The following is a 16,549-nucleotide window of genomic DNA, read 5'->3' as shown; positions in this document are numbered from 1 at the left end:
ATCAAACATTTGGTACAGCCCCTATCATGACCCCAAGGTGAACCCCTGACAGAAGTTAGCTTTCTGCATGCTACTGTAAAGCAGCACTATGGAGATTGGTGATTACTCCTGTTATTCCCTCATTGTCTGGAGCATTATTACAGGCTGCTGGTAATGAGCCCATAGCAGGATCAAATGCTTGGCTTGTGGACATCATCTAGAATCTGTTGTATGGGATAATCTGAATGAGACAATGTGATTGTTGTATACTGTACTGTATTATAGGCTTACCTAGTTCATTATGGCTGAGAAGGGTATGTTCCCATTGAAAGGCAGTCCAAAGACATTCAATGGCAGTCCACTCTTTGATGGTATGCACAACCAAATATAATGAATGAAGTCAGTTGACTTTATCTTTATGTGAAACATGTACAGATTGTGGTTTTAAAACCTTAAGACCTCTATACAGGATGGGTTTGACAGTATATCCAGTCAGTCAGTAGAGTATGACAGCATGCTAACTCTGTGGGAGAGATTGATCTTTAAAAGGTTGTCAGTAAAGGACATTGTCACTCTTCTTCATCTCTTCAGAATATATTTATAGTGTCCCACTCCCATTTAACTGACAATCCTTGATTAGTGACAGTACAAATGTCACTTAATATGTGACATTAAATTGAAAATGTAGGTCGGAGCTTCAACTCCTGTGTAAAGCATTCTGTAAGGCTATTAGATGGTTGAAATCAAGTTGACCTCACCCATTGGGTAGATTGGATTACTGCCTCGGAGGACATTTTTGGAGGGACATAGTAAGAGTGTCGTCATGTGTGAAATGTATACGTTTTTAACAACTTACCACCCATGGCCCCTGGGAAGGACTGTGAGCAATGCCCTTGACCTGAGTGGGAGAAAGTTTCCCTTCACACACACACCATGACTACCCTGACCACAGTATAGTCACTGTTTTAATGAAAGCTCTGGGGATACAGTGAATCACCACATAATGGGCCAGACCATTCCAAATGTTAAGGTCAATCAGCAGTAAGACTGAACCACTATCGCCTTTTGGGGATTTACTGGGATTTCATTTTACACACAGAAGAGCTTATCATTGGGTTTAACTGTTTTTAATCAGGTTCTTTCTGCATGGGGAGATATGGTGAAGGAGGTGGTGATGGTATTCATCGTAGTTTGTTATCCTGCAGGAAGGAACGACTGTCTCGTAAAGCAGTGGTTCATCAACCGTGACGATGATCATCATGCTATATCACTGCTATCATTAACCCAGCGGAAATCAATACAAAATCTCTGATTTAAAATGGCAAACTTTTATAGTGCATTTTCTGCCTTTGGAACAGTGCATCATTTTTTTTAACTTGACGTCAACTCATGTCATGTAGAGATGTCATAAACTAACGCAGAGCGAGATAGGGAAAGATTAAAAAATATATCTATTGTTGTGTATCTCCTTCTAACCCCCAGAGAAGAGAAGGAATGAAAATGGGTCAGGGTGCATGCAACCTTTGAGTCCATAGAGAGAGAGATAACAGTGGGTAATGTGCCCTCGGAGCGTAGAGTTTGCACTAATGAAAAACACAATTACTCATCTGCCGCTCTGACATGAGGGATTCGTTATAAAGCGTGTGGCTTCACTTCAGAGGACTACAACAAGGGAAAACAAAACTCTTAATCATGTTTCCTCTCCTCTACTTCTCCAGCCATGTAACGACAATGGGACAATGGGCATTTGTTTTCTCTCCGTTTGTTTAGTTACGTTCATTACGTTCATGCGGCCATTCAATTGCCTTTTAAGCTCATTTGCAACATGTTTAAATGAATGTTACAGTCACTTTTAAGTTACTTTTGAGAATTTTGAGTCCCACTGTCACCATGCCATGTCATATCAGAATGATTAAAACAATTAAGAAGAGTGACAGGCCCTGTTTAGTCCACCTCTATCATCTGTGTCCCAGCTGGGTTAGGGGAGGCACCGCTCCGGGCACTTTCTCTCTGCTTGACTCACAGGCTTCCTAATTTAGCACTGAGACAGGGGCAGCTGTGTACTCTGTGTGTTTCACTCTGTCTGTCTCTCTCTCTCTGTCTGTCTCTCTGTCTGTCTGTCTCTCACTCCCACACCCCACCACCCTCTTTTTCTTTCTTTCTGTCTGTCTCTCTTTTCCACCGGTACCCTACGCTCTCTCAATCTGTGTCTATCTGTCTTTCCCTCTCAGGTAGAGCAGGGGGGCAAAGAGGCGACAGTTAGTTAGAAACAACACATCCACCGACAGCCCTGTACCCACCTCGGTTATACTGTACTTTAGATGAGAAACCATTTACTTGAATAGAGACCCAGCTCTATACAGCCCTAGTCACACGGGGGACACATATATACTGTAACAGGCATTGATGCACTCTGTTGTTGCTGAATTAATATAGTATTGGCATTCTCAAGATGTCTATGGTTCCTAAATGTTGTATGCGGTCCCATTTGCTCTGTTTGAGAGATGACACCAATGCCGTATAAGGAAGATTAAGCACTGATTTGGCAATGTGCAGTCTATCGGTATGAACTATAAGAACTATAAATATATGTACATTCCCTAGTAGAAAGCATCTAGTTGTCTATAAAATGTGAGGGAATAACAGTGAAATTCATTGAACCATTCCCATCTTCTTCTTCCCTCTCACCAGAGTTACATCACGTGCACGGTGAAAGCCAAAGGGACGCGGCTAGCCAAGCCTGTGCTGTCCCTGGGTCTGATGTGTCTGGCCTTCCTCACAGGACTTAACAGAGTGGCTGAGTATCGGAACCACTGGTCTGATGTCATCGCTGGCTTCATCATAGGAGTGGCCATCGCTACCTTCCTGGTAAGAACCTGTCCTGCAGTAGCATCAAAATTGTCACAATGTCTGGTGTGCGTATTAGGACAGCATCAACACCAACTTCTTGGGACTGTGAGGCTGTCCTAAATTCGACAACATACTACTGGGTTGTAGAACCTGGATCAGCATCAGTATGGTTGTGTCCCACATGGTACCCTATTCCCTATCTAGTGCACTACTTTATACCATGGTGGGCTCTGATCAGAAGTAGTGCACTATAACGGGAATAGGGTTGTTAACCCATACCCTACCTGTCACAGCACTCACTTACACTACCAGTCAAAAGTTTGGACACACCTACTCATTCAAGGGTTTTTCTTTATTTTTACTATTTTCTACATTGTAGAATAATAGTGAAGACATCAACACTATGCAATACCACATATGGAATCATGTAGTAACCAAAAAAGTGTGAAATAAATTAAAATATATTTTATTTTTGAGATTCTTCAAAGTATCCACCCTTTGCCTTGATGACAGCTTTGCCCACTATTGGCATTCTCTCAACCAGCTTCATGAGGTAGTCACCTGGAATCAATTTCAATTAACAGTTAAACAGTTAAAAGTTCATTTGTGGAATTTCTTTCCTTCTTGATGCGTTTGAGCCAATCAGTTGTCTTGTGACAAGGGAGGGGTGGTATACAGAAGATATTAAAAGACACCAATAAGAAGAAAATACTTGATTAGACCAAGAAACACGAGCAATGGACATTAGACTGGTGGAAATCTGTCCTTTGGTCTGATGAGTCAAAATTTGAGATTTTTGTGAGACACAGAGTAGGTGAACGGATGATCTCCGCATGTGTGCTTCCCACTGGTACTGTATGTATGTATATATATATATATATATATATATATATACTCCAACATTGCTCATCCTAATACTTCTATATTTCATCATTTTTTTTACTTTTAGATATGTGTGTATTGTTGTGTATTGTTACACAACCCTGCAAACTGGCAGTTGCCCCACTTAATTCCTCTGGTCCTCTCCCACCTGTCCCTCCTCGCCAAGGGCCCTCCTATGGAGTCTAAGAGCCTTTCCCCTGATCCACTGGAGCCGGAACGCCTGCAAAGCCCATTGTGCTGCTCTGCAGTTCCTCTGTACTGCTGCTCCACATAGAAATTGACTTTCCCTTTCACACAGTAACGTTCTCCCATTGGGCACTGGCGATCCATCGTGGCCAGAGAGGGAAGCCAAGCATGGAGTGAAGTGGAGCAATGATAGGAGTTGGCTTAACGCAGATTGAAATGTGGATGATAATGGATTGCAGAGGCACAATTGAGATATAGACATGCGTGCATGCATGTGAAAGCTTATGCACAAACACTCACAAAGGATTTTACAGTGAACAGTAATGACAGTGGTTGTGTCTTTGTACTTCTACTGTCGCTGAACATTTCTCGCAATCTTCCCTTCACCTAGTTCTCCTGGTCGACTCTGGAGGTGACTGGGCCATGGGTCTGTTTCTGGCTCGGTAGTCCAGTGGAGGCCCATGAGGCTGGGGTTGGAGTGTGAACACATCTCCCTAGGGGTCCCAGATGTCTGGACCAGTCATTGGCCTTACTATCTATATCTGTACCTTACCCAGAACAGGAGAAACATAATGTGGATATTAGCAGCCACACCATTCCCATATCACTCCCATTCCTTTAAGTTAAACTCTATAAGATCCTGCCATGTTCATAACGTTCCTCTGTTATTCTGCTTCAGTTCAGATCTTCGTCGGATGCTTTTATATGTACATGATGTTTTATATTTGCTTTTATGCTTGTCCTGTTGGGAAGTGAACCTTTGCCCCAGTCTGAAGACCTTAGTCGTGGTAATCCAAGATGGCGTAGCAGTCAGACGTCTTTGTCCTGTCGTGTCCCTTGTATATATCGTTTTACATCTTTTTCGTCGCATATCCTTTAAAATATTTTGCTAAACCTCAACATCTAAATACTCTCCTGCAACCCGCCTCACCCAATGTGACGTGGATTTTTCTTTTTTTTCCTAAAGTATTTAAATTTACTTCGGATCTGGAATCCCTCAACTGAAGCTAGCTAGGTAACTACCAGCTATCAGTCAGCAAACCATTGCCAGCGGTCATCAGCTAACCTTCAGCTCGGAACGCTCTCGTCAGTTCGAACAACGTGACTCTAACCAGAGCATAACGGACCTGTTATTTTTATCCCCGGATTCCTACCGCAAACTGAACATTTTCATCTGGATCTTCAGCACTAGCTAATCGCAATCCCGGATGACTACTCCTGGCTAGCGTTTCCATCCCAGACCAAGCACAAATTAGCTTGAAGCTAGCCCGGCCAGAGCTCCTGTGCTACCACCGAAGTATACTCCTGGGCTACTACCGAAGTATACTCCTGGCTACAATATCCGGACCCCTTCTACAGCCGGTACGGGGCATGGAACCCCGCAGATCCCCTACGACTGGAATACCGAAATAATCTGCCCGAGGACTCCCAACAGGCCCCTCAGGCGCGACGCCCGCTGAAGGCCCATTATGCTAACCAGCTAGGCCTTCTAGCTACCTAGAGATACTTGGAACCCTACTAATTCCACGACTGGTCTATCGACGTCACCGCACAAAGAGGCAAAAACAGACTTACCCCCATTGCGACGTCCCCCAAAGGCTAACTTTCTAGCCCCTGCTATCTGCTTGCTTGCTATCCTGGTCTGCTAACTGCTAGCTTGCCTGCCCGGTCTGCTAACTGCTAGCCCTTGCTAACTGCTTGCTTGCTAACCCGGTCTGCTAACTGCTAGCCCCTGCTAACTGCTTGCTAACCCGGCCTGCTAACTGCTAGCTTGCCCCGGTCTACTAGCTGCTAGCTTGTTTAGCCCCGGCCTACTAACTGTTAGCTTGTTAGCATCGGCCTGCTAACTGTCTGAATCGCTGTGTCCCCAGCCAGCCCAACCACTCACTGGACCCATATGTTCACTTTGTTACGCATGCCTCTCTCTAATATCAATATGCCTTGTCCATTACTGTCCTGGTTAGTGATTACTGTCTTATTTCACTGTAGAGCCTCTAGCCCTGCTCAATATACCTTAACCAACCATGTTGTTCCACCTCCTACATATGCGATGACATCACCTGGTTTAAACATTTCTAGAGACTATATCTCTCTCTTCATTACTCAATGCCTAGGTTTACCTCCAATGTACTCACATCCTACCTTACCTTTGTCTGTACACTATGCCTTGAATCTATGCTATCGTGCCCTGAAACCTGTTTCTTTTACGCTCTGTTCTGAACGTGCTAGACGGACAGTTCGTATAGTCTTTAGCCGTACCCTTATCCTACTTCTCCTCTGTTCCTCTGGTGATGTGGAGGTTAATCCAGGTCCTGCAGTGCCTAGCTCCACTCCCACCCCCCAGGTGCTCTCATTTGTTGACTTCTGTAAACGTAAAAGCCTTTCATGCATGTTTACAAAGGTTTCATGCATGTTAACATTAGAAGCCTACTCCCTAAGTTTGTTTTACTCACTGCTTTAGCACACTCTGCCAACCCAGATGTCTTAGCCGTGTCTGAATCCTGGCTTAGGAAAACCACCAAAAACCTTGAAATTTCCATTCCTAACTATAACGTTTTCCGCCAAGATAGAACTGCCAAAGGGGGCGGTGTTGCAATCTACTGCAGAGATAGCCTGCAGAGTTCTGTATTACTATCCAAGTCTGTGCCCAAACAATTTGAGCTTCTACTTCTAAAAATTCACCTTTCCAGAAACAAGTCTCTCACTGTTGCCGCTTGCTATAGACCTCCCTCTGCCCCCAGCTGTGCCCTCGATACCATATGTGAATTGATTGCCCCCCATCTATCTTCTGAGCTCGTGCTACTAGGTGACCTAAACTGGGACATGCTTAACACCCCGGCCATCCTACAAACTAAGCTTGATGCCCTCAATCTCAACACAAATTATCAATGAACCTACCAGGTTCAACCCCAAATCAGTAAACACGGGCACCCTCATAGATGTCATCCTAACTAACTCGCCCTCCAAATACACCTCTGCTGTTTTCAATCAAGATCTCAGCGATCACTGCCTCATTGCCTGCATCCGTAATGGGTCTGCAACCAAACGACCACCCCTCATCACTGTCAAACACTCCCTGAAACATTTCTATGAGCAGGCCTTTCTAATCGACCTGGTCGGGGTATCCTGGAATGACATTGACCTCATCCCGTCAGTAGATGATGCCTAGCTATTTTTTTAAAGTGCCTTCCTCACCATCTTAAATAAGCATGCCCCTCTCAAAAAATGTAGAACTAGGAATAGATATAGTCCTTGGTTCACTCCAGACCTGTCTGCCCTTGACCAGCACAAAAGCATCCTGTGTTTAGCATCGAATAGCCCCCGTGATATGCAACTTTTCAGGGAAGTTAGGAACAAATATACACAGGCAGTTAGAAAAGCTAAGGCAAGCATTTTCAAACAGAAATTTGCATCCTGTAGTACTAACTCAAAAAAGTTCTGGGACACTGTAAAGTCCATGGAGAATAAGAGCAGCTGCCCACTGCTCTGAGGCTAGGAAACACTGTCACCACCGATAAATCCACTATAATTGAGAATTTCAATAAGCATTTCTCTACGGCTGGCCATGCTTTCCACTTGGCTAACCCACTGCCCGGCACCCTCCACAGCAACCCACCAAAGACCCCACCATTTCTCCTTTACCCAAATCCAGATAGCTGATGTTCTGAAAGAGCTGCAAAATCTGGACCCTTACAAATCAGCCGGGCTAGACAATCTGGACCTTCTCTTTCTAAAAATATCTGCCGAAATTGTTGCAACCCCTATTACTAGCCTGTTCAACCTCTCTTTCGTATCGTCTGAGATTCCAAAAGATTGGAAAGCTGCCGCGGTCATCCCCCTCTTCAAAGGGGGTGACACTCTAGACCCAAACTGCTACAGACCTATATCTATCCTACCCTGTCTTTCTAAGGTCTTCGAAAGCCAAGTTAACAAACAGATTACTGACCATTTCGAATCCCACCATACCTTCTCCACAATGCAATCTGGTTTCAGAGCTGGTCATGGGTGCACCTCAGCCACGCTCAAGGTTCTAAACGACATCATAACCGCAGTCGATAAGAGACATTACTGTGCAGCCGTATTCATCGACCTGGCCAAGGCTTTCGACTCCGTCAATCACAACATTCTTATTGGCAGACTCGACAGCCTTGGTTTCTCAAATGATTGCCTCACCTGGTTTACCAACTACTTCTCTGATAGAGTTCAGTGTGTCAAATCGGAGGGACTGTTGTCCGGTCCTCTGACAGTCTCTATGGGTGTGCCACAGGGTTCAATTCTCGGGCCGACTCTCTTTTCTGTATACATCAATGATGTTGCTCTTGCTGCTGGTGATTCTCTGATCCACCTCTACGCAGACGACACCATTCTGTATACTTCTGGCCCCTCCTTGGACACTGTGTTAACTAACTTCCAGACAAGCTTCAATGCCATACAACTCTCCTTCCGTGGCCTCCAACTGCTCTTAAACGCAAATAAAACTAAATGCATGCTATTCAATCGATCACTGCCCGCACCTGCCCGCCCATCCAGCATCACTACTCTGGACGGCTCTGACCTAGAATACGTGGACAACTACAAATACCTTGGTGCTTGGTTACATTGTAATCTCTCCTTCCAGACTCACATTAAGCATCTCCAATCCAAAATTAAATCTAGAATCGGCTTCCTATATCGCAACAAAGCATCCTTCACTCATGCTGCCAAACATACCCTCGTAAAACTGACCATCCTACCGATCCTCGACTTCGGTGATGTCGTCTATAAAATATCCTCCAACACTCTACTCAACAAACTGGATGCAGTCTACCATACACTACCCACCATTGCGACCTGTACGCTCTCGTTGGTTGGCCCTCGTTTCATACTCGTCGCCAAATCCACTGGCAACAGGTTATCTACAAGTCTCTGCTAGGTAAAGCCCCGCCTTATCTCAGCTCACTGGTCACCATAGCAGCACCCACTCGTAGCACACGCTCCAGCAGATATATCTCACTGGTCACCCCCAAAGCCAATTCCTCCTTTGGTCGTCTTTCTTCCAGTTCTCTGCTGCCCATGACTGGAACGAATTGCAAAAGTCTCTGAAGCTGGAGACTCACATCTCCCTCACTAGCTTTAAGCACCAGCTGTCAGAGCAGCTTACAGATCACTGCACCTGTACATAGCCCATCTGTAAACAGCCCATCTACATGTATCTACCAACCTCATCCCCATACTGGTATTTATTTATTTATTTATTTTGCTCCTTTGCACCCCAGTATGGGGAACCAGTACCTGCACATTCATCTTCTGCCGATCTACCATTCCAGTGTTTAATTGCTATATTGTAATTACTTTGCCACCATGACCTATTTATTTCCTTAACTTACCTCATTTGCACTCACTGTATATAGACGTTTTGTTTTCTTTTGTTCTACTGTATTATTGACTGTATGTTTTGTTTATTCCACGTGTAACTCTGTGTTGTTGTGTCGAATTGCTAAGCTTTATCTTGGCCAGGTCGCAGTTGCAAATGAGAACTTGTTCTCAATTAGCCTACCTGGTTAAATAAAGGTGAAATTAAAATAAAATAGTGCTATGGAACAGGTTTTATTCAAGGATCTCTCTGTGCTTTGCTCTGTTCATCTTTGCCTCGACCCTGACTAGCCTCCCAGTCCCTGCCACTGAAAAACATTGCCACAGCATGATGCTGCCACCACCATGCTTCACCGTAGGGATGGTGCCAGGTTTCCTCCAGACGTGATGCATGGAATTCAGGCCAAAGAATTCAATCTTGGTTTCATCACACCAGAGAATCTTGTTCCTCATGGTCTGAGAGTCTTTAGATGCATTTTGGCAAACTCCAAGCGGGCTGTCATGTGCCTTTTACTGAGGAGTGGCTTCCGTATGGCCACTCTACAATAAAAGCCTGATTTGGTGGAGTGCTTCAGAGATGGTTGTCCTTCTGGAAGGTTATCCTATCTCCACAGAGGAACTCTGAGCTCTTTCAGAGTGACCATCGGGTTCTTGGTCACCTCCCAGACCAAGGTCCTTCTCCCCTAATTGCTCAGTTTGGCCGGGCGGCCAGCTCTAGGAAGAGTCTTGGTTGTTCCAAACTTCTTCCATTTAAGAATGATCGAGGCCACTGTGTTTTTGGAGACCTTCAATGCTGCAGATTTTTTTTGGTACCCTTTCCCAGATCTGTGCCTCAACACAATGCTGTCTCAGAGCTCTACAGACAATTCCTTCGACCTCATAGCTTGGTTTTTGCTCTGACATGCACTGTCAACTGTGGGACCTTATATAGACAAGTATGTGCCTTTCCAAATCATGTCCAATCAGTTTAATTTACCACAGGTGGACTGTTGTAGAAACATCTCAAGGATGATTAATGGAAACAGAATGCACCTGAGCTCAATTTCGAATCTCATAGCAAATGGTCTGAATACTTATATAAAAAAGCTATTTCTATTTTCGCTTTGTCATTGCGGGGTATTATATGTTTAGAATAAGGCTGTAACGTAAGAAAATGAGGAAAAAGTCCAGGGGTCGTAATACTTTCCGAAGGCACTATGTGCAGGTGTGTTGTTTCTAACACTCTCTGTGCACGGTCTGTGCTGCATGCATGTTAGACTGTGAGACACGCGTTTGAGAGTTCCAGTAATCAGCGCTCCGCTCAGATAAGGCATGTCAGCGGATGAAAGAGATAGGGGACCCAGAGAAATAAGATCAAACCGCCTCTCCTCCTCTTCTCTCCGCCTCTCTCGCTCCCTCTCTTTCTATCTCTCTCTCTCTAGCACTAGGAAGCGAGATGAATAGGGAAGTGGGCTGGGCTAGGCTAGGAGAATATGCTGTTTACTCTGAAGAAAGACCTCTTCATTAAAGCTGAACCTACCAGACTGTTGAGCGATATTAGTGCTCACTGTTCAATGCTATAAAGTACCACCTTTCCTAAATTATTCTAATCGATCAAACTTGGTGCGAGCCAAACACATTAGATCCCTCCATTTATATCTTATCCATCTACTTCTAAGGTTTCCATTGGTTATCGTCTAAGGAGAGTTAACCTCATGTGATTTGAATAATATTGAATGTTTTCTATTCTTAAAATCATCCATATAGACAGAGCATCCTTGCTGCCTCTCAGGATTGCATTGAAATGAAGTGTAAATCGATTTAACTCTTATTGTGGCATGATGCTATTGTTTACCATTCCAAGGTTGGTGCTCAAGCATATGATTGATCATCAGATGCTACTTTAATGAGGTGTCTCAAATTCACATTGATTGATGATCTGATTGAGTAAAGTCATTAATCTGTGGGAAGTCGGTTCATATCACGACGGATCAAATTGAGAATCGAGGGCAGACAGGCTTATATTAGAAGTGTTTTACTTAGGGGGCTCCCGAGTGGTGCAGCATCTCTGTGCTAGTGGCATCACTACAGACACCCTGGTTCGAATCCAGGCTATATCACAACCAGCTGTGATTGGGAGTCCCATAGGGTGGCGCACAATTGGCCCAGCATCGCCCGGGTTTGGCAGGTGTAGGCCGTCATTGTAAATAAGAATTTGTTCTTAACTGACTTGCAGGTTAAATAATGTTAGTCACCTCATTAACGAATCATTAAAGTCTTCCTTAAACAAGAAGTGCAAGAAGAGATATGAATATACGAATATAGTAATACAGATACATTTTTTCCACTACAACACTATGGCATCGCTGTGTCATAGCCCCCGGTCCCTTATGTTGTAATAGCTGAGGACCATACTGTAACAACCCCTAGCATTAGGGAGTGCTTGAGTTAGCTCATTTGGGACTGTAGATATCTTTCTCCTTGCTCGATGGTAAGGTGACTGGGGTTCCAATACGACCAGTGCTCATAGCTACACCCACCGTTGGGAAGAACTAACCTCTCCGTCTTCCTCTCCTCTCACTCTAATACCACTAGTCAACACCATCCAACAAAAAAAATGCTGAAAAACAATTGTTATTGTTGTTGATGAGTAAATGGTCAAAAAAAAAAAAAATGGTATACATTACCCGACTCTTTGCTTTGTGCTTTTTATTGTACCAATTATCAACACCTTCCTGCTCAGTAGGAGCTAGATCATTTATTGGGAGCAATAAGCTTTAGGCTTTTGAAAGGCTTTGAAATGCTGTGTTGCATAAAGGAATGGATTGGCTTGGGGAAACGAAAAAGGAGAAAGGATTGAAAGCAACTAATTTAGAGCAACAAAGGGCTCAGATATGTATTCTATTCTCCCCCTATCACCGCAGGGCGAAACGCATCCAGTATAGAAGAATGAGAACGGGAGGGAATGGCACACACACACACACACACACACACACACACACACACACACACACACACACACACACACACACACAGAGAGAGTTTTGTTAACGCCAACTGTAAGATTGATCACCTCATTTTGAAGCTTAAAGCCTGGTTTTGGCCTTTACTGGAGTGTGTCATACACCATCCATTGTGAGAGCTAACTCGCTTCAGGATAGGCATGCATATCAAGCTTAAAGAGGCCAACTCTCACACATCAGACACACATACACACATATTGGGCATGAGTGCACGTGCATGTTCGCACACACATTTTTACAGCAATTTCTTCTGGCTTCAAGCCATTGCAGATTGAAACGTCTCATTAAGGAATCATGGAGGGCAGAATCCTATATGATTCTATATGTAGGTCTCCTCCCCTGTCTGTGTGAGAATGGTTATGTTGATAGAGACTATTGTGTCTCCCTTCCACCCTCTGTGTGTGTGTGTGTGTGTGTGTGTGTGCCTCCTGTCTCCCCCTGCTGTGTGTGTTCTAGGTGGTGTGTGTGGTGCATAACTTCAAAGGCAAGCTGTTGCTCAGTGAAGACCCCCCGCAGGACAACATGCCTAGTGCTCCCATGATGAACATGTCCAGAGTGGAGAGCCCACTGGAGAAGTACATCGCCTCGCAGGTACTCAACCCCATGGCCTATACACTACACCCTACACCAGGGGTGGGCAACTCCAGTCCTCGGGGGGGGGCTGATTGGTGTCACACTTCTCCCTATCCTTAGCAAACACAGCTGATTAAACTAATTGTATTCTAAACTGAAAATGTGTTGATTATTGGAGTAAGGTTTGTTAGCTGGGGCTGGGGCAAAAAGTGTGACACCAATCAGGCCACCGAGGACTGGAGTTGCCCATCCCTGTCCTACACTCTGTGGGCATACCCTATCCCCTACACCCCTCAAACTCAACTTTGGACCTTGAAGCCAGTTCCACTACGTTTGTTCACTCTCTAATCAGGGACTGATTTAGACCTGGGGCAATGGGTGGGCGTTATCAGGTAGAACAGACAACCAGCAGGCTTGTAGGGTAAGAGTTGAGTACCCCTACCCTTCATCCTATGTACTCTATGAATATATTCTAAGATTGCTACACTATTAAACTCTTAACAAGGTTATTACTAGATACCATTTTGAAATCAGTGATATGGGTCATACTAGCTGTCCATTTGAATTATTAACGGACTGGTTTATGTGAACATGTCATTGATTAGGCTACTGACAACTAAGCTGTGTGGAGTGGATTTTAAGACTACCCTACGACCATACCCCGTTCAAAGGCACTTCAATATTTTGTCTTGTCCATGGCACACATGCACAATCCATGTCTCAATTGTCTCAAGGCTTACAAATCCTTCTTTAACCTGTCTCCTCCCCTTCATCTACACTGATTGAAGTGGATTTAATAAGGAATCATAGCTTTCACGTGATCAATCTGTCATGGAAAAAAGCGGTGTTCTTAATGTTTTGTGCACTCAGTGTAACTTAAACATTCTATGCATATCCATACCACTAAACTCCTGTAGGAGACAGACGATGAGGATGAGCCTCCTCAATCGTTCAAAGAGCGCATTCTGGGGTTCTTTCGCTGGATCAGAGGCCGCTTTGGGCACTTCGAGCACCTGCAGAACACAAGGCAATAAACGTATGCACCCGTTTGTGTGAGGGCTCCGAGCCTGCCTGCCAACTCTCTGGAACACACTGGCTGCATCCCAAACGGCACCCTATTCTCTTTCTAGTGCACTACTTGGTCTGTTCAAAAGTAGTGCTCTATGTAGAAAATAGGGGTCATTTGGGACGTAGACACTACACAGACAGACTGGCTGACCATCTGACCAACTGGGCCTGTTAGACAGGCAGCCAATGGGCCAAAGGAGATTCCAATCAGGCCAAGATGAATTTGACTATTCAGTGTCCATAGTATTTGGCAACTCCTGGTTGAAGTGCTTTCTTTTCCTTCTTTCTCTTTTCCTTTCTGATGAGTTTCTGTTGATATAAACTACATGGCCAAAGGTATGTGGACACCTGCTCATTTAATATCTCATTCCAAAATAATGCTGCTACATCATCTTCCATTCTTCTGGGAAGGCTTTCCACTAGATGTTGGAACATTGCTGCGGGGACTTGCTTCCATTCAGCCACAAGAGCATTAGTGAGGTCGGGCACTATTGATGGGTGATCAGGCCTGGCTCGCAGTCGGCTTTCCAATTCATCTCAAAGTTGTTCGATGGGGTTGAGGTCAGGGCTCTGTATAGGCCAGTCAAGTTCTCCTACACCGATCTTGACAAATAATTTCTGTATGGACCTTGCTTTGTGCCTTCCCCAATCTGTTGCCACAAAGTTGGAAGCACAGAATAGTCTAGAATGTCATTGCTGTAGCTTTGCTATTGTATGCTGTTACGATTTCCCTGCACTGGAACTAAGGATCCTAGGCGGAACCATGAAACACAGACCCAGATTTCTCCTCCACGAAACTTTACAGTTGGCACTATTCATTCGGCCAAGTTGCGTTCTCTTGGCTTCCGCCAAACCCAAATTCGTCCATCGGAGCCGTTGTTCTCATAGATGTTTCCACTTCATAATAACAGCACTTACAGTTGACCAATGCAGCTCTAGCAGGGCAGAAATTTGACAAACTGACTTGTTGGAAAGGTGGCATCTTATGACGTTGCCACGTTGAAAGTATGGGCCATTCTACTGCCAATGTTTGTCTATGGAGATTGCATGGCTGTGTGCTGAATTTTAAACACCTGTTAGTAACGGGTGTGGCTGAAATAGTTGAATCCACTCATTTGAAGTTTTGTCTACATACCTTTGGCCATGTAGTGTATATTCAATCAGCTGCTATGACAGGTTATTGCACTTGAAGAATTAACACACAGAAGTCAACATTAACACTGTTTATGGGTGTTGATTGAATCCACATATTCAATGCCATAAAAAAAGGCTAGCAATGTTTCATCATTGCCAATGACACCCTCAGCAGGAAAATAACCTGTTCTAAACATAGCCCCAAGACATCTGACATTAAACTCAGCATGCACAAATGTATGCTAAAGAAAATAACATCTGCAAATTCTAGTGACTAGCTAGTGAGTAGCGCTATGGATAATGTGATGTGACGTATTAGCAGCCTGTTCAACTACAGCAGTCAGACTGGTGGGGTAACTATTCCACCATCTCTTTACCCAGCAACACTGACAAATAACTGCATCAGTCCCATTTTAAACAAACCACAACTTTTACGGCTCAATGAAGCCTTCATAAAACCTCTATAAGGTGCTTATGAAGACTTTATGAATGCCATATGAAGCCTTTACCAGTTGTAGTTTGCTTAAAATGAGACCACTGCATCTGACACGGGCTCGTTTGGTTGGTTTCAGATCTGGGCAGGAGCGGACAGGGGTTATATGGCAGTTGAACCACATTATCAAGGTAGCACATAGCTACAGTACATCCCTGCACCCCCCTATTCACCCACAGCTGTCCCCCCTGTTTCTGCATGCCCACTCCCCGCCATCCCACCCTCTTGCGTTAGTATGGGTCGTTCTAACGCTTTCACATTAATCTTGAAGTGCCACTTTTGGCTACTTTTGAAAGCATACTCTATGACCACTAAAATACACTCTGATTCCCCCTCTCCCTTGCTTTACTGACAGAGCTTTTTTGAGAAAGGCTGCCTGAAGATGACTCCCTCCCTGCTCATAGGCATACAGTACAGCATCCCTAGTCTTCATTGATGAAGGCAGCAGACGCAGTATCTAGCATAATGCATTAAAGTTTTATGAAAGAACCAGGAAATAAACTGACATGTTGTTTCCCATATCCGCATGGGGAAAACATGGGCTTGATAGTACTATAATCTAGAGCAACTAGAATCTAGAGCAACTAGAATAGAGAAACTAGAATCTAGAGCAACTAGAATAGAGAAACTAGAATCTAGAGCAACTAGAATCTAGAGCAACTAGAATCTAGAGCAACTAGAATCTAGAGCAACTAGAATAGAGGAACTAGAATAGAGGAACTAGAATCTAGAGCAACTAGAATAGAGAAACTAGAATCTAGAGCAACTAGAATAGAGAAACTAGAATCTAGAGCAACTAGAATCTAGAGCAACTAGAATAGAGCAACTAGAATCTAGAGCAACTAGAATCTAGAGCAACTAGAAAAGAGCAACTAGAATAGAGGAACTAGAATCTAGAGCAACTAGAATAGAGCAACTAGAATCTAGAGCAACTAGGAAAGAGCAACTAGAATCGAGCAAATAGAATAGAGCAACTAGAATCTAGAGCAACTAGAATATAGCAACTAGAATTTAGAGCGTTCAGCTTCTC

The 16,549-nt window shown here is 44.1% G+C and overlaps 1 protein-coding gene across 4 annotated transcripts in view; it reads left to right on the top strand.

Annotated features, from left to right (window-relative positions):
* The window catches only part of plppr5b (phospholipid phosphatase related 5b), a 109,822-nt gene that overhangs the window by 90,484 nt on the left and 2,789 nt on the right, over positions 1 to 16,549 (top strand). For 2 of the 4 annotated variants that reach the window (XM_021620526.3, XM_021620530.3), the window contains 3 exons: positions 2,671 to 2,847; positions 12,708 to 12,842; positions 15,599 to 15,650. In XM_021620526.3, coding sequence (XP_021476201.1) covers positions 2,671 to 2,847; positions 12,708 to 12,842; positions 15,599 to 15,650 — 364 coding nt within the window. The remainder of the gene's footprint in view (positions 1 to 2,670; positions 2,848 to 12,707; positions 12,843 to 15,598; positions 15,651 to 16,549) is intronic. The other 2 variants (XM_021620529.3, XM_090189756.1) reach the window with 1 other exon arrangement.

Source organism: Oncorhynchus mykiss, chromosome 11 (assembly GCF_057628025.1).
Source record: "Oncorhynchus mykiss isolate SJ-2025 chromosome 11, ASM5762802v1, whole genome shotgun sequence".
Taxonomy (NCBI): Eukaryota; Metazoa; Chordata; class Actinopteri; order Salmoniformes; family Salmonidae; genus Oncorhynchus; species Oncorhynchus mykiss.
The sequence above is the reverse complement of the archived record's forward strand: the minus strand, read 5'-3'. Positions and strand labels throughout refer to the sequence as shown.